The sequence below is a fragment of the Brachyhypopomus gauderio genome, chromosome 16, assembly GCF_052324685.1.
Source record: "Brachyhypopomus gauderio isolate BG-103 chromosome 16, BGAUD_0.2, whole genome shotgun sequence".
Taxonomy (NCBI): domain Eukaryota; kingdom Metazoa; phylum Chordata; class Actinopteri; order Gymnotiformes; family Hypopomidae; genus Brachyhypopomus; species Brachyhypopomus gauderio.
Genome location: NC_135226.1, coordinates 8445935 through 8461002, shown reverse-complemented (window position 1 = coordinate 8461002; position 15068 = coordinate 8445935). Strand labels below are relative to the sequence as shown.

Below are 15068 nucleotides of genomic sequence, written 5' to 3'. Positions count from 1 at the left end.
GACTCTTGCTAATCTGAGACATTAGATCACAGATCAAGTATAGAGTTTCCTTTTGTGTTTGCAATAAACGTAAGCCACATTGAGAACTGGAATTTTCTTTGGAACAGTACAGTCATAGTGCAGATGCTCTTAATTTGGGTGTGACTGCTTTATTAGCTGTGCTGATGTTTTTAATTCTTGTGTCCCCGTCTCCCACAACGTTCTTTATTGAATGTCTACTCCAGCTGCTATACTGTCAAGTGTGCTGTGAGCCTTTCCACCACTTTTGTCTGGAGCCATCGGAGCGCCCCCTGGAGGAGAATAAGGAGAACTGGTGCTGCCGTCGCTGCAGATTCTGTCGCGTGTGCGGTCGCAAGAACAAGCCCTCCAAAGTTGGTTGGATTTCTGACACTTAATGCATCGTGTTTCTGGTCTTTGTATGGCATGTTAATTCATTATCGGTTGCTTTTTGTATCAATTTGACATTTTAAATGTAAGAACATGTCAGGAAATGGTAAAAAAAAAATAGAAATTAGTAGCAGTTATGTATGGGCAATAGTTCTGGATGTGTTGCCACTGCAGTAACTGTTTAAAATTCAAAGCACCAAGTTCTTAACTTTTGCCAAAGTCCATTTTTGATTTTATTGTTTTGTTGTTCACTGCACAGCCACTGCTCGACTGCGAGCGATGTCAGAACTCCTATCACCCCGCCTGTCTCGGGCCCAACTACCCCAAACCCAACAAGCGCAAAAGGGCCTGGGTGAGTACCCTATTGCCACTGTGCCAAGGTTCCTTACAAAACAAACACCAAGCTTGGGTACTTTGAATGGGAACATCTCCCAATAAATAATTAGAAATAAGTGTTGATGTGTGCTGTCATGAGCTGTTGTCTGTATGGAGCTGTTTCATCCAACGCTGTGAAAATTAACGAACAAGACACAATAGGTTATCGAATTCCTTCCTTGAGCTCAGGAACCCCCAGAATACCCAGCAAGTTATGACAGACTCTATCCAAACCACAAATGTTCACCTGTACATCTTATACATGCGTGTCTGTTTGAGTAATGCAACTTGCTGTTGATATTCATGAACTTCTGTCTCCTGCCCTTTGCTCTTTGTCCTGCGCTGTCACAGGTATGCATGACCTGCATCAGATGCAAGAGCTGTGGTGTGACCCCGGGCAAAAGCTGGGACACAGAGTGGAACCACGAGAAGGGCTTCTGCCCCGACTGCACCAGGCTATATGACCAGGGTGAGAATGCAAGATGATAATAATAATAATAATAATAATCTTTATTTGTATAGCACCTTTCATACATACATGCATGCAAAGTGCTTTACAGTATAAATAAAAAGAAACATCAAAAGTTTAATGTTAAAGAAATTAAAGATAAAATATTAAAATAACATAAAATGTAAAAAAAAAGTAAACAATATTTTAAAAAAAAGTAAAGTAAATAAGATAATAATAATCATGCCCAAAAACCCACATGTAAAAATCCCAAATCAATTTAAACACGTCAAAAAAGCTCCTCAAAATTTAGATCCGCTCCGCATACCAACGTAGCAACAGTTCCCCCCGCCCCTATCGGATATCTCTGCAGCTCCGGAGCTAGCCAACACTGTATTACGTCTAATCAGTGCGCTTCTGCCCAGCTGGATCTCTGGCCAGACTAGCGGGCGCTAGGCTAAGTCCTATCTCGCGTGGGCGATATCGCAGTATCCCCACCTTATAGACTTTCTGTAGGCGATATCTCACTATATCCCTATCGTATAACAGCGATCATCCGGCGGGCGGACACTGGCAGATATTTAACACTCAAAAAAAGGGGAAAATCCTCAAATTTTTTATAAACTAAAAATGAAACTGAAAAAATCCCACTTACTGCGGTTTGTTAGATCGGGCGGTGAACACCACCGGAGACTGGCGGTGACGTCACTCCCTGAATAGGTACTTTCCCTTTGCTCGTGGGGTTCCCACTTTGCCCAGCCCAGCCAGGGATCTCATCCCCCGGGGAGTGCCCTTTCCGGGGTGCATCTCGCCGACCCTTGTTCGTGATGCCAAAAAAAAATGCATTTCGGCCACATAAAGAATGAGTTTGAAATTTGCACTCGCTGGCCACGTTATTATACCTGGCTTGTACGTACTCGCTGAGCACTTTATCAACCTAATTATAGCCTTGTGATCAGAAACCGACAGTCGACGGGCTAGATGATGCATAACACGGTCTGTGTTTGGCAGCACGTAGGTAATAGAATCTGATCATAACTTGTTCAGTTAAAGTGGAGAGTGAGTGTGCGTGGATGAAGTTAAACAAAAACAATTAATCATACATTTTGTTTGGTTGATCAGTTATGAGGATAAAGTAGCTTTATATTTCTTGGAGAAGATTTTTTTTAGCTTTCTTACAATTAAGATGTAGCTGAGCATTTTTTATGGTATTTATTCCAATTAAGATGAATCCAAACGGACTCCAAAACATTACATTTCTTTAATAAGAAAAGGAAATAAGGAGCAAATCAAAACAACGTATTACTAATATTCAGGCTGTATACTGGACGTATTCCTTGTCCAGAATGTCCAGAAATCTCAACGACTTGACAGTCTAAAAAACAAACAAAGCTGTTCTGTTCTTTTGAAGAGCCTCAGACCATTTTTTGTCTGTCCACACTGAAGTATGTCCTAAAGATAAGTGATGTTCTCAGAGCGTCATATTTAGCCAGACTAGTAATCACCATTACGTTTCTTGTACTGCTTTTTATTTGTATCTCTATGCCCAAATATGTACTTCTAGCTGTGTGGCTATTGGCACTTTGAAAACGTGGGTTCTGCATTTCTATTAAGGTGTTTTCAAGGCCAAGTCCAGCACATCTTCATTTTAAATTGTTAGTTTCAAGGGATTTCTGTGTTAATAGTCCACACTTCACACCCTATCAAAAATATTGGGACGTGCAGTTTTTCGCAGTCTTGCATCACAAGTCGAATACAAACTCTAGATGCCACGCGTGCATCTTTTCAAGAACTACACAGTCATGTAGAGTGCAGGAAATGAACACTGCAACAGGAACCGCGTTCTCTGCACATCCTCATCCTATCAGCGGATGGTGCGCCAAAACACAACCTTGCTGGTTATGCTGGTTCAGTAGGTTTGTTTATCATTGCTTTGTGCACCTCTGATCCCCCCATGGGTTTTGATTGGGAAATTTTGCTATTTTTGCCACTGCCACTTGCCAGATGTGCGACCATGTGCTGATTGCTACTGCTTACTTTCTTAGGTAATTACTGCACAATGTGCTTCAAGTGCTATGAGGACAACGACTATGAGAGTCAGATGATGCAGTGTTCTGTGTGTAACCACTGGGTCCATGCGAAATGCGAAGGCCTGACGGGTGAGCATGATTGCTGGGAGCGATCTGACCGCTGAATCCTGTGCTGAGCGCAGTTTGTTCGCACAAGTAGGGGCACGAAAACAGGAAACCGAACCCCTTTCCTGTCTTTGATGTCTGGTTCAAAGTTCAGGAAACAGACATGGATGGGGCATTGGGAAGATGATATAAAACAAATCCTTGTAATCAGTTTAGGGGGTTGTCTGTATGGTGTTGCCAAGACAGAGACTAAACATAGTCAGCATGTGTGTGTCAGATATCTTATTTACTCTTAAAATATGTTTCAGAGGATATGTGTACTTCACAAGCTGAATGAAATGAAATAAAGCTCCGAACACACGAGCTTGCTTTTGTCCTCCGATGCACAATCCTCGCCTCTCTCACTCACTCATAACGTACTAGCACCACAACACAGAATAATTTGTCTATTTATATATTAGGGCTTATTTTTCTCCATGTTTTTCTTGCCTTTTTCATTTAAACAAGTAAACAATTATATAAAATGCAAATCAAATTACAAAAACTAAAAATAATTTATTTTTATTAATGTTATTGTAAAAACACATGGGTCTAGATTGTAATTGATGTGGTCTGCTTTCCTGCAGATGATCTTTACGAGATCTTGTCTAGACTCCCAGAGAGTGTGGTGTACTCGTGCCAGCCCTGCGCGGCAGGGTCCGGCGGGGCTCAGGACACAAAGGAGTTGGGAGGTTGGAGGGAACTCCTGCTCTTGGACCTCAGGGCTGAGGTGGAGAAGGTGCTCGCCTGCCTTCTCAGCTCTGCTCTCACTCAGCACCTGGTGACCTGCAAGGAGGTGAGGCTCTCATCTGTCTCGGGATTTCTCTTATCCCATATAATTAAGCTGAACTTTTTTCTAAGCAGTCATTTCCTCTGCTGTAGACTTAAGCATCAAAGTGCATGGCCTTCTCTGGAGGCATTATGTTCATCCTCAAAACCTGGAGTATTGTGTACAAAAGGTAATTTCTTCATCCAGATGTCTGTCCTTTGGCTCTGCTTGTAGTGTACAATGGTTGGTGATGCTGATGGAGATGACATAGAGGTTGTGCTGCCTGTGTGTGATTTTCGTGCGGTGGGCAAAAAGTTTGACAAAGGCCTTTACACAACACTGGTGCGTATTTGTTGCACATTTTTGTGGTTCAGGGTTTCGGGGCTTTTTCCATAATAAAAATGCACGATGAGGTTCCTCACGTTCCAGAGAACTCAGTATTTCTGTTTGACATCTCCAGCATTAGTTTTGGTGCAACAAAAGTGCAGTGTTCTCAAAAAACTCTTAAAATTCTTGGATGTTTTTGTTTCTGCAGAAAGCTTTCCATGAAGATGTGGTGAAAGTAATTCGCAGAAAGCTGGAGGAAGAGGAAACTCTCCCAGAAGACCAGAGGCCAACCGCTCTTGCTCGCTCTTATTATTTGAAGGTTGGTGGACTTTTGCTTTCCCTTATTCGTCTGTCTTTTGGCACTGCCCACAAATTCCAGACTTTCGAGGTCAGCAATGAAAATTCTGTGATCTCTGGGGCACAACCAGATGGAAACCGCTGCTCCAGATGTTGCACATATATAAACAGCGAAGTCTGTTATATTCACTGTTGAAGTTAGCATTTTTAAACGTTACCTCAAGTTTGCTATATTCTTACTCTCCCATTATTATTCCTATTGTTCTTTCATCCTCAATATTAAGCTTATGGAGGAGTTTTTCAGCTGGTTCAACAGTCAAGATCCTAAAGTCTGGGATACACCTTCAAAACATTTGCCACTGTAAGTTTCTTATGTACACTCCTAGATTTTGTCATCATTATACAAAATATCTAGAAAAAGTCTAGAAAGAAAAATTTATTTTTAAATCAATAAACTGTTTTGCTGATGTTACAAATTATGTAAAATTCCATATTTGGCTTGATCTGTTTTATAATGTTCCATATTTTAAGCTGTATACTTCAAGCTTTAAATTTTATTTGAATTTTTTTGGAAAATAATCCCATATAATAATGTTTTTCAAAATCTTCCACCCCTTCTAATCCTGTTTTAATCTTAACGCAGTGGGATGCTCTCGCATGCGGTCTTACCCCCCACAACTGAGCATGTGTATGCCCAGTGGCTAGAGCGAGAAGATAACGGGACGGAGAACGGCAGCAAGCAAGCGCTAGAAGGGTACTCTGAGGTCAAAGGGGAAGAAGGGGTAGACCTCTCTACTCCTCTGTCTCACAAGCCTCTCAGCATCCAGTACAGTCACCTGAGGAGCATAAGGGTCAAGCTAAAAGGTCATTTCACATTGTAAACATTGAAGGGCATTAGGACACCTGTTTAACAAGGGAATATATAACGTGGGGGAAAGATCTTGTGGTATCTTTGGGATGACATCAGTTATTTACAGTTTATATCAAAACCCTTCAAGATTATCAGTAATTTGATTGCAACAGTACTTGTGCTAAGTATTTCTTGGTGGTGTAACACAGGGAAAAAAGGGCGTCCGTCTAAAGCTGATCTGGACACCGGATGGTCCAAAGAGGATGAGCGTCAGTGTGCCTTGTGTCAGAAGTACGGAGATGCAAAACCCAGTGTAAGAATAACCACAACCCCATTCAAAAGACATATTAATTTTTTTATTTTATTATACATGTAGTAAAAAAAAAGGAAGAATAAATCCATGAACCTTACTGTCAGTTTAATGATGTGAATGAGAATCAAGCCTTCCAGTTTGGTCTCCTGACACCAGCACAATTTGGATGAACGTCCTCAATCTACTGCGTTTTATTGCCACCAGGAGGCAGGCCGTTTGCTTTACCTTGGCCAGAATGAATGGGCTCACGTCAACTGCTCTATGTGGTCGGCAGAGGTGTTCGAAGAAGACAATGGCTGCCTGATGCATGTGCATAGCGCAGTCGCTCGAGGTCGCCTTATGGTAAGTTGGGACATTGACCCATAGCGTTGTTTTGCTTCCACAAATTACTCATTAAAGAAAGACAGTTAGTTACCTGTGTTGTTTTCTGTAGAGCAGTGTTTTATTTATAGTATATAATATTGTGGGATATTGTGCTGCTTGTACAGTGGTGTTCCTTCAACGTTGTAAATCATCCACAGCGCTGTGAAAGATGTAACCAGACTGGCGCCACAGTGGGCTGCTGCCTTACATCATGTCAGAGCAACTACCACTTCATGTGCGCACGGTCCCGCAACTGTGTCTTCCAGGATGACAAGAGAGTCTTCTGTTATAAGCATCGTGACCTCATCAGTGGAAAAGTACTGTTTTCATCCAGCCAAGTAGATTTCATTATTTATTGATTATATACCTTATGGACATTTATAAATGTGCTCTCACTTTCTGAATTACCAGATTATTTCTGGACAAGGGTTTGAAGTTCTTCGGAGAGTGTTTGTGGACTTTGAGGGGATTAGCCTTCGGCGGAAGTTTTTGACTGGATTGGAACCAGAATATATTAATATGATGATTGGTAAGCATCTCAAGGCCAGTAAGAGACTGGTGATCTAACAAAGACTTGCAGGTGTTCTCATTGGATGCCCATTATTCTGTGATCACCTTTTCTCTCTTGTAGGTTCTCTTCAGGTCAAGAAACTCGGCAAGCTGAATGAGTTATCAGCTAGTCTAGGAAAGCTTTTCCCTGTGGGTTATGAGTGAGTAATATTTTCATATGCCACAATTTGAATCGAGATGTTTAAGGAAAACTGGCAAGAAAACTGTCGAAGGAATTGTACGTCTTCCTCATCATCCACATTGCTTACAATACACTGTAATTTGCAAGTTTGGTTATGGTTTTGTAGACTGTTTAATGTTACATTGCTGCTGTTTTTTTTTTTTTTTGTAATAAATAGTAGAAATACAATCAGACAAACACTGTGAACATATATAGTTGGCTTTTATTTTGATAGTGTTTTTTGTTTCTTAATGAAGATGCTCTCGCTGGTACTGGAGCACAGTGAATCCACGTCGCCGCTGCAAGTACACCTGCAGAGTCACGGAGGTACGACCACCGGTTCAGGAAAAGCCAGTGGAAGAATTGCCCGACCAGGGAGATAATCGCACAATTGCCCACAGCCCATGCCCCCAATCAGGTAGTTATCTTTTTCACGGTATCTTCAAACGTATGTATTGTGTTTAAATGTGAGTTTATATGTGTATTAAAGAATACTCATGCTTTCCACTAGAATTTGATGCCACAGTGGATGTCATGACACCAGCAAATCCCAGTTCAGTAACCCCTTTTGCTAAGCCAGAGGTCAGCAGTCGGCCCAAAATTTCTGCCTACCCTCAGAATAGAAGACCAGCTGGAGGACTGTCTAGACCACTACCGTCTCCAGGTAACCAAGACAGTTGAGTAATCACTGCCAATCGTGTGTGGATGTGTGCTTGTGTCTTAGATCTTTTGGTTGTTGGTTTGGTAGTACAATTAATATGAGGTTAAAATATATCATATAAAACTCTGCCCCATTTCCCATAAGAAATTTAACAAATCATGGATTAGTACTTGTCAAATTGTCATTGTCAGAGACTTGTTGATGCCAGTCATGTAATGTAGCAGTTTTTGGTTTGTTTTGGGCTGTCAGACCATTTCAGTCAAAAACATGCAACTTTGTTCTCTGAACTAATGGAACAACAACACTCAGCTGGGTTAAGAAATGAGTAGCCTAGTATTTACATTCTAGTAAATACTTGTATTGACTAGAATTACCTAGTATTTACATTCTGCTGAAGATGAGGTAACTACACACAAAGAAATAAAAATACTGATTCCTTTTGAAATGTTTCAACCAGTACCTATGAGTCTTGTTGAGTCCTATAAGAACAGTTTATAATTATAGTCTTATTTCCAATCCAGTGATCTGGAATATAGAGGGGGGAAAAACAAATGTTGCACCTCTGTCCAGTTACTAGCAGAATAATCCATGTATTCAGAATATCACATGCACAAGCACAACCTCTATTTTGTGTGAAGAAATTTATCCAGTGAAAACTAACGGGTTTCCTTTTTATCCTCACTAGGAACAGCACCGTCCAAGCCCCATCACATTTTGACCATTAGTGATCTAGATGAAACTCGCAGACCACGGAGGCACAGCCCGCACTCACAGAATACTGGCATTCGTGGACACGTAACCTGCCCTACTTTGGGATCGAACACTGGCTCCATTAGCCTTCGAGCTGGGGGTTCCCACCACTCTAAGACCACCCAGCCTACCTCCCCAGTTTTCCCCCTTGGTGCTACTGAAAACCTTTTAACCTCCTCATCAGCCCGCCCTGTGGGTCGAAGTGCTTCCTCTGCCCGGGGTTCCGGATTACTGGTACCCCATTCTACCTCAGGACTGTTTCCACAGCCCACATGGCAAGGTGGCATTGGCAGCACCCCTTCCTCTAACCGATCCCTCTCCTCTCCTACCCTCCTTTCTACAAGACCGAGGCTGCCTTTTGAGCTTAATCAGTTAGACTCGGCAGAACTGCCACACAATTTCATGGCATCTCCACAAGAATTGCCTGCAGAAAATGGAACCTCACCCTTCGTGGACACTGTGGACTCAGAGAGGGGTAGTCACCTAGTCACCGATAAGGACTTCCCCTATAACCCTTTCCACCTAGGACCAGATCTGACTGAGGTATCAGAACTGAAGACTGAGCTTGAAATTGAGGAAGCGGTAGTCAATGAGGGTGTGCCCATGAACTGCAGTGAGCAGATTGTTGTTGAAGGTGAAGAAAACCAAGAGGAGTTTTGGGACAGAGAGGTAGATGATATCAAGGAAAAGGTATCGGCCCAAAGATTACCTCGTGCTACAGACCCTTGTGCAGAGGATTGGGGAAACAGTTCCTCTGACGATGAGGATATGGGAAACTATTTTGACTTTTCCCGGACTATAGTTGCATGCAAGACCCCAAGAGATCCATCACACACTTCATCATCTGCAAGATCAATTTCACAACTGGATGGTGTAGATGATGGAACTGAGAGTGATGCAAGTGTCACCAGCAGTAATACCCAGAATTTGAAGAACCCAGGTCAGGTTCAGAAACCACCCCAGTCTCAGTGGACCAGTAATGGGCTGTGTGTGGACCTGCCAAGTCCTGTCTTTGATTCATCATCCATTAGTAGTCAAATGCAACCTCCAGCCAAACCTTTTGGGTCTCTATCCTTTGTTGGTACTGCTGATAAAAATTCTCCCAGTGAAACTCTTTCTAAAGAGATCCCACATCAAACTAAGAACACTGTTGAAGTAAATGTATCCACATCCTCTTCAAATGACAGGAAATCAGTGTTGCAGGACACATACCAGAACACAGATTTTATCAGTCAGACCTTTCAGTCAGGTTCTCTCACAACCCCTCAAGAGACAAGTTTTGTTGTGCCAAAGGAAACAGATACAGCATATTCCACTTTCACTGATAGTTTTCAAGCCCCTAGTTTAGTTATAGACTCTAGTATACCCTTAGTTCTGGAGACATGTGACCCTCCCTCGCCCAATGCCTGTTTTACAGAATTGGTCCCAGTTCGGGAAGATACTCAAATTGATACACAGGGACCTGAAGACTCAAAAGAAATCTACTTGGATCATAACAGTGGGCACTTTGTTTCCTCTGCAGATGGCTCTATGATTTACCCAAATAGCTTGTCAGATGGTGTGTCAGAAGCCACTATTACAGATCCAGTAAATGGAAGCCAAGCTCAAGTGCCAGATGCAAAGCTCCCGTCTTCAACAGCCGCTACAGAAACAGTCAGGTTTACATCCTCCGTTCAGTCTTTGCAAACCAGTCTGTCTTTGCAGCCTTCTTTTGTGTCATTTTCAAATTCTGCACCTTCCACAAATATTTCTTTTTACCCTGTCCAATCAACTGAGGGGAAAGCGGTCCTCCCACCAATGGAAAGCTTTAGAAGCAAGTTGCTGTCACCTTCAGACATAAGTCACCAAGCTCCACCGGCCCCCAGTGGAGCAATGCCTTATGTGCCTGCTGACCTGCCTCCCCTGCAAGAGTCATTGCTTCCTGCAGCATCAGGCACTGGCATGCCTCTTGCGTCTCTTGGGCCTGTTTCAGGCGCACTGGCTACTCCTGTGTACCCTACGTACACCCAGTCTGTAGGCTCAGCAACAGTTACTGTTGTCCCCTCTGCAGCCTCCCAACCTACTCAGTGCCAGTCAGTGCCCTCTGTTATTCAACCAGCCTCTGGCCCTGTTGTTGTTAATGGCTATAGTTCAATGCCTATGCAAAAGGAAGCCACCCCAGGACGTACAATTTCCATAAACTTTTCAACTCCAAGACCAATGCTGGAGCCTCAACAGCAGGTAGCTCAAGCATTGCCAGGTCATGCAATTCTCACTGTGAAGGAGGTTGGAGGACCCAATGTGGATCCTACCCCTCACGTTTTACTTGTTAATCGTCTTGGCCAAATATTTGTCAAAAACCCTGAAAGCAACACCTTCCAACTGCCCACGCCCAACTCGCCTTCGTACAACTGTGTTACACAAATCGCCAACCTTCTGCAAAGCAATGCTCTATCTGCTACTTTGGCAGCAGCAGGCAACGTGCCCATAGTTTCTGGAGCTGCCATCCCAGCCCAAGATCCCAGAATGGTAACGCCTGTAATTCAGAATTCCAATACAATCACCCAGCTCCTCACCGCTAATAGCAATGGAACGGCAGCCCCAAAGGAAGTCAAAAAGTCAAGGCAAAATGCAAAGTCTGCTGATGGCACTGTACCAGGAATAAAGAAGCCAAGGAAAAAGAAGGAACCCTCGACAACTCGGAAATCTAAGTCTAGTACCATGCCCGGTTCATCTGGCAAGCCATCAGACAATCAAGCAGACAGTGCTCAAGCCATTATCAACCAAGCTATGGCCAGCTATTATGACCCCAAGCGAAGTGGTGCCCGAATCCTGAGCCCTTCCTCACCTCGTAATCCCAGTGTTGTAGGCAGAGCTCAGTCACTCAGTTCTGTGGTTCTACCTCCCGGCATCCTCATTGAACCAGAGTCCACGACTTCACCACCATCTACCCCGCAGTCAGCATCTTCTAGACCAAAGCAAGTTCGAATGAAGAGGGTGTCCTCTATTTCTGACCGCATTGCCACCAAGAAGTCAAAATCTGACTTTTTAGAGCCAGAGTTGTCCTGTGTTCTGGAGGATCAACGCAAAATAAGTTCACTGGCTAGGTAAGAACGATTGAAGAAACATAAATCCAACATTGTTTAAATCTAGGGTTTTTCATCTTCATGCATTCACAAAATAGTGTTGGATAATCAGTGAATCCCTAACTTATTGCAGACAATACTGCTTGTAATTTTGAGTGCTTACAGTTAGATTAATGTATTTTTTTGTTATAGCATTGTGGCATTACACATATCTAAAATAATATAAATATCTTTGCCAAACTGTTTTTGCCATAGCAGACAGTAATGTTTGTCTTAAAGCAGGTAGCTGAAATGTTTCCAGAGCAGTAAAAGTCTGACAACATCATGTGGGTTTATCTGAAGTTTGCACATGTGTGTTCCATGAGGCATAAATCTGAGGAATATCAGTTTTGCTTTGCATTGACTGGACTGCTAAAAATAATTAGTAACTATTATAAATAATACTTCATCATTTATATAACATAATGTAGAATCATATAATTTATATGATAATTAATCATATTCTAAAATATGAATAATACATAGTAAATAACTAATAACTAACAAATAACTAAGTATGGACATTGCATCTATAAAATTAGCAAATATACTAAAATCAGTTATTTGTTGTGATGGTATGTTGTATGGGAGCTGTTTTTAACTAGTGTATTTGATTTGGTAAGTGTCAGGTAAATCTTCAAAGTGGTGAAGTTTGTGTTTTTCTTTATCTGTGTAGCAGATGCGGGGGAGTTCGGATCAAAACTCCAACCATCAAAGGGATCCTCGACTTGGATAAGCTCATTGAAGAGCGAAGTAGTGACTCTGAGAGTGCAAGGTATACCTTCATTTTATGCAGGTTGTTTTTGTATGCACTTTATGAATTATTGAAATTACTGCTACATTGCCTGTTATTCAATTGTGTTTAATTGTGCCTGCTCATTTATGGTTGTGTATGTTGGGAGTTTTAAGGTTATATGTCTTAAAAGACTCATTCTTTTCTCCTTTCGCTGAAGGCCGGGACTCTGGGATAATTTCTCAGTGGCCCGGGGTGTTGAAAGCGGTAAATCGCAGGCCTGGGATGCCACTGGACGCAGTTCACTGTGTGACTGGAACAAGTACTCAGGTATGCATCAGCGTGTCATACAGTTCAAACCTGTTTTTGGCCGACCTGTTGATTTCTTCTTGATTCTTGATTTTCTTTTTGTTCCCTATGATGTCGTGTAAGTGAGTGCGTCCCCACCAAGTCCTCAGGGCACCACACATTCCACAACTTTGCACTATCCAAATTTCCAACAATTAGTTTAGAGCATAAATGTGAAACTTATCTGGTGAACTTTAAGAACTGGATTGAGAAACACTGATGTAAAACCATGCAAAACATGACTGTCCCACCAGGGATGATCTCTTGCTCAGATGATGAAATGCCTGTCTCGGATGATGAAGATTGCTTCCCACTCAGAGGAGACCAGCCCCACCTGCGTTTTGAGATATCCAGTGATGATGGCTTCAGTGTTGAGTCAGATAGCATTGAGGGTAATGTGACTTTCTGTGACCTTTGTTTTGTCTTTATTTTATGGATGATTCTCTAATTTTAGATTGTTACAGCGAGTTGTGCTGTGTAGTGCATCCTGTATTGTAACAGACAAATCTCTTATATGTACAAACATTCTTGCTCATGAAATGTGTTCGTGAATGTATCTGGGATCAGGAAGGGAGGGAAGGATATGAGTTATTAAAAAACAACCACAGGAAATTATTTTTCTTGGTACTCAGCAAAGTCTTATTAACTTTTCTGCAGTAGACTTGCATATCTTCTGCATCTGGTTAAAAAAATGTGATTACTCAAACCTTCCTCAATACTGGGAAAATATTAAGACGTGCATCATTCTGGTGTGTTTCACATCCTTTCTGATTAGTAACACTGGGATTCATTGACTCATTTGTGTCCCTGTCCCACCCGTCTCGTGTCTCCGTCTCAGTGGCATGGAGGGCAGTGATCGATGGGGTGCAGGAGGCCCGAGCTGCAGCCAGGTTACGACAGCTCTCGTTCACTGGAATAACTGGTGCTCGTATGATGGGTTTGGTGCACGATGCTGTGGTTTACCTGGTGGAGCAGCTCCAAGGGGCTAAGCGCTGCCTGCGCCACCCTTTCCGCTTCCATAAGCAGGCCAGCCAAGAGGAGGACCTGCCCATTAACCCCAGTGGTTGTGCTCGCTCTGAGGTCTACCTGAGGTAATTGCAGATTCTGTACATAGAAGTAGTATCGAGGGGGTGAAAAGGGGAAAACAATCTTTAAATGTGCCTGTGATTCACACCTTTAAAAAAAACCATTCTTATCTTTCTGTGCATCACAGGAAGTCTACCTTCGACATGTTCAACTTCTTAGCTTCCCAGCACAGACAGCTTCCTGACACTGACCTGTATGATGAAGAGGAGGATGATGTTCTTCTCAAATCCAGCAGGTTTGTTGTCATATTTTAGAATTAATGTTGATTAGAACTCCAACATTTATACTTGAGTTAGTCGGTTAAGTCCTGGAAATAGTTAATTACATTAGTTCATCAGTATATCTTGTAAGGATGATGACATTAGACTGCTTCAGTACAATTCAAACTATTGCATTAAAGTCTCTATTGGGACATGCCAACTATAGGCTTTGCAGTTTATAAGAGTTATAGGCTTTGAGTTATAAGAGCTATTTTTATACAATCAACTGTATGCTTAAGTACCTTGTACATTTCTGTTGAATTCAAGTATTTATGCCTATTTGTTAGCTCTCCTTTTAACTGTAGTCATCACAATATTGCAGTCAGACTGTTCAAGTATTACTTGTAATGATGATTGTTTAATTTTAAGTGTTTAAAACAAACCTTTCAATGGTAAATGTTTATATAAAAAACATTTATTAATGTTTATATAAAAAACATTTATTATATGACCTTTGACTTTGAACAGACGAGCCACAAGCTTGGAACTTCCAATGGCGATGCGCTTTAGACACTTAGAAAGGACGTCAAAAGAAGCTGTTGGTGTCTACAGGTGGGTTAGAAGTAACTTGACAGGAAGTTGGTCATGGTTTCAGTTCTCTTTTTAAGTTTCACAAGCACTTAAAGTGCTGTTACCATTACATTTAAGAGGGAAAAATACGTACTATCATTGGAGGAACCTAAAATATTTTTAAAAGGTGCCATTAGTGGTAAGTTTAAAAATAATTATTTGAATATTCAAATGAGCACCCAGCATGGTAGAATGAAATATATTACTTTCCACCACCATTTAAGTTGAATAATGTCTCACTACAACCTCAGGTCTGCTATTCATGGACGAGGGCTCTTCTGCAAGAGAAACATTGAAGCAGGCGAAATGGTCATCGAATACTCTGGCATAGTCATCCGCTCTGTTCTGACAGACAAACGAGAGAAATACTATGATGGAAAGGTAACCGAAAGGCAATTAACATTATACCAGTTCTCACTCGCAGTTTTAGTCAAAGTGGATTTAAGGATGAGTTCATTTAAAATAAATTTTTGACCTGTGGTTGTCTGACATGCATTTGTATCTCCGCTAGTCATGAAAAATA

General features: G+C 41.8%; 1 protein-coding gene across 5 annotated transcripts in view; it reads left to right on the top strand.

Annotated features, from left to right (window-relative positions):
* kmt2bb (lysine (K)-specific methyltransferase 2Bb) overlaps positions 1-15068 on the top strand; it is a 30692-nt gene that overhangs the window by 12361 nt on the left and 3263 nt on the right. For 2 of the 5 annotated variants that reach the window (XM_076976037.1, XM_076976036.1), the window contains exons 13-36: positions 225-371; positions 647-739; positions 1114-1231; positions 3256-3369; positions 3972-4180; positions 4388-4495; positions 4689-4799; positions 5062-5138; positions 5421-5641; positions 5837-5940; positions 6145-6282; positions 6462-6620; positions 6715-6832; positions 6935-7013; positions 7291-7451; positions 7545-7709; positions 8380-11530; positions 12225-12323; positions 12502-12611; positions 12884-13021; positions 13468-13720; positions 13843-13950; positions 14444-14527; positions 14797-14926. In XM_076976037.1, coding sequence (XP_076832152.1) covers positions 225-371; positions 647-739; positions 1114-1231; positions 3256-3369; positions 3972-4180; positions 4388-4495; positions 4689-4799; positions 5062-5138; positions 5421-5641; positions 5837-5940; positions 6145-6282; positions 6462-6620; positions 6715-6832; positions 6935-7013; positions 7291-7451; positions 7545-7709; positions 8380-11530; positions 12225-12323; positions 12502-12611; positions 12884-13021; positions 13468-13720; positions 13843-13950; positions 14444-14527; positions 14797-14926 — 6195 coding nt within the window. The remainder of the gene's footprint in view (positions 1-224; positions 372-646; positions 740-1113; positions 1232-3255; positions 3370-3971; positions 4181-4387; positions 4496-4688; positions 4800-5061; positions 5139-5420; positions 5642-5836; positions 5941-6144; positions 6283-6461; positions 6621-6714; positions 6833-6934; positions 7014-7290; positions 7452-7544; positions 7710-8379; positions 11531-12224; positions 12324-12501; positions 12612-12883; positions 13022-13467; positions 13721-13842; positions 13951-14443; positions 14528-14796; positions 14927-15068) is intronic. The other 3 variants (XM_076976039.1, XM_076976040.1, XM_076976038.1) reach the window with 2 other exon arrangements.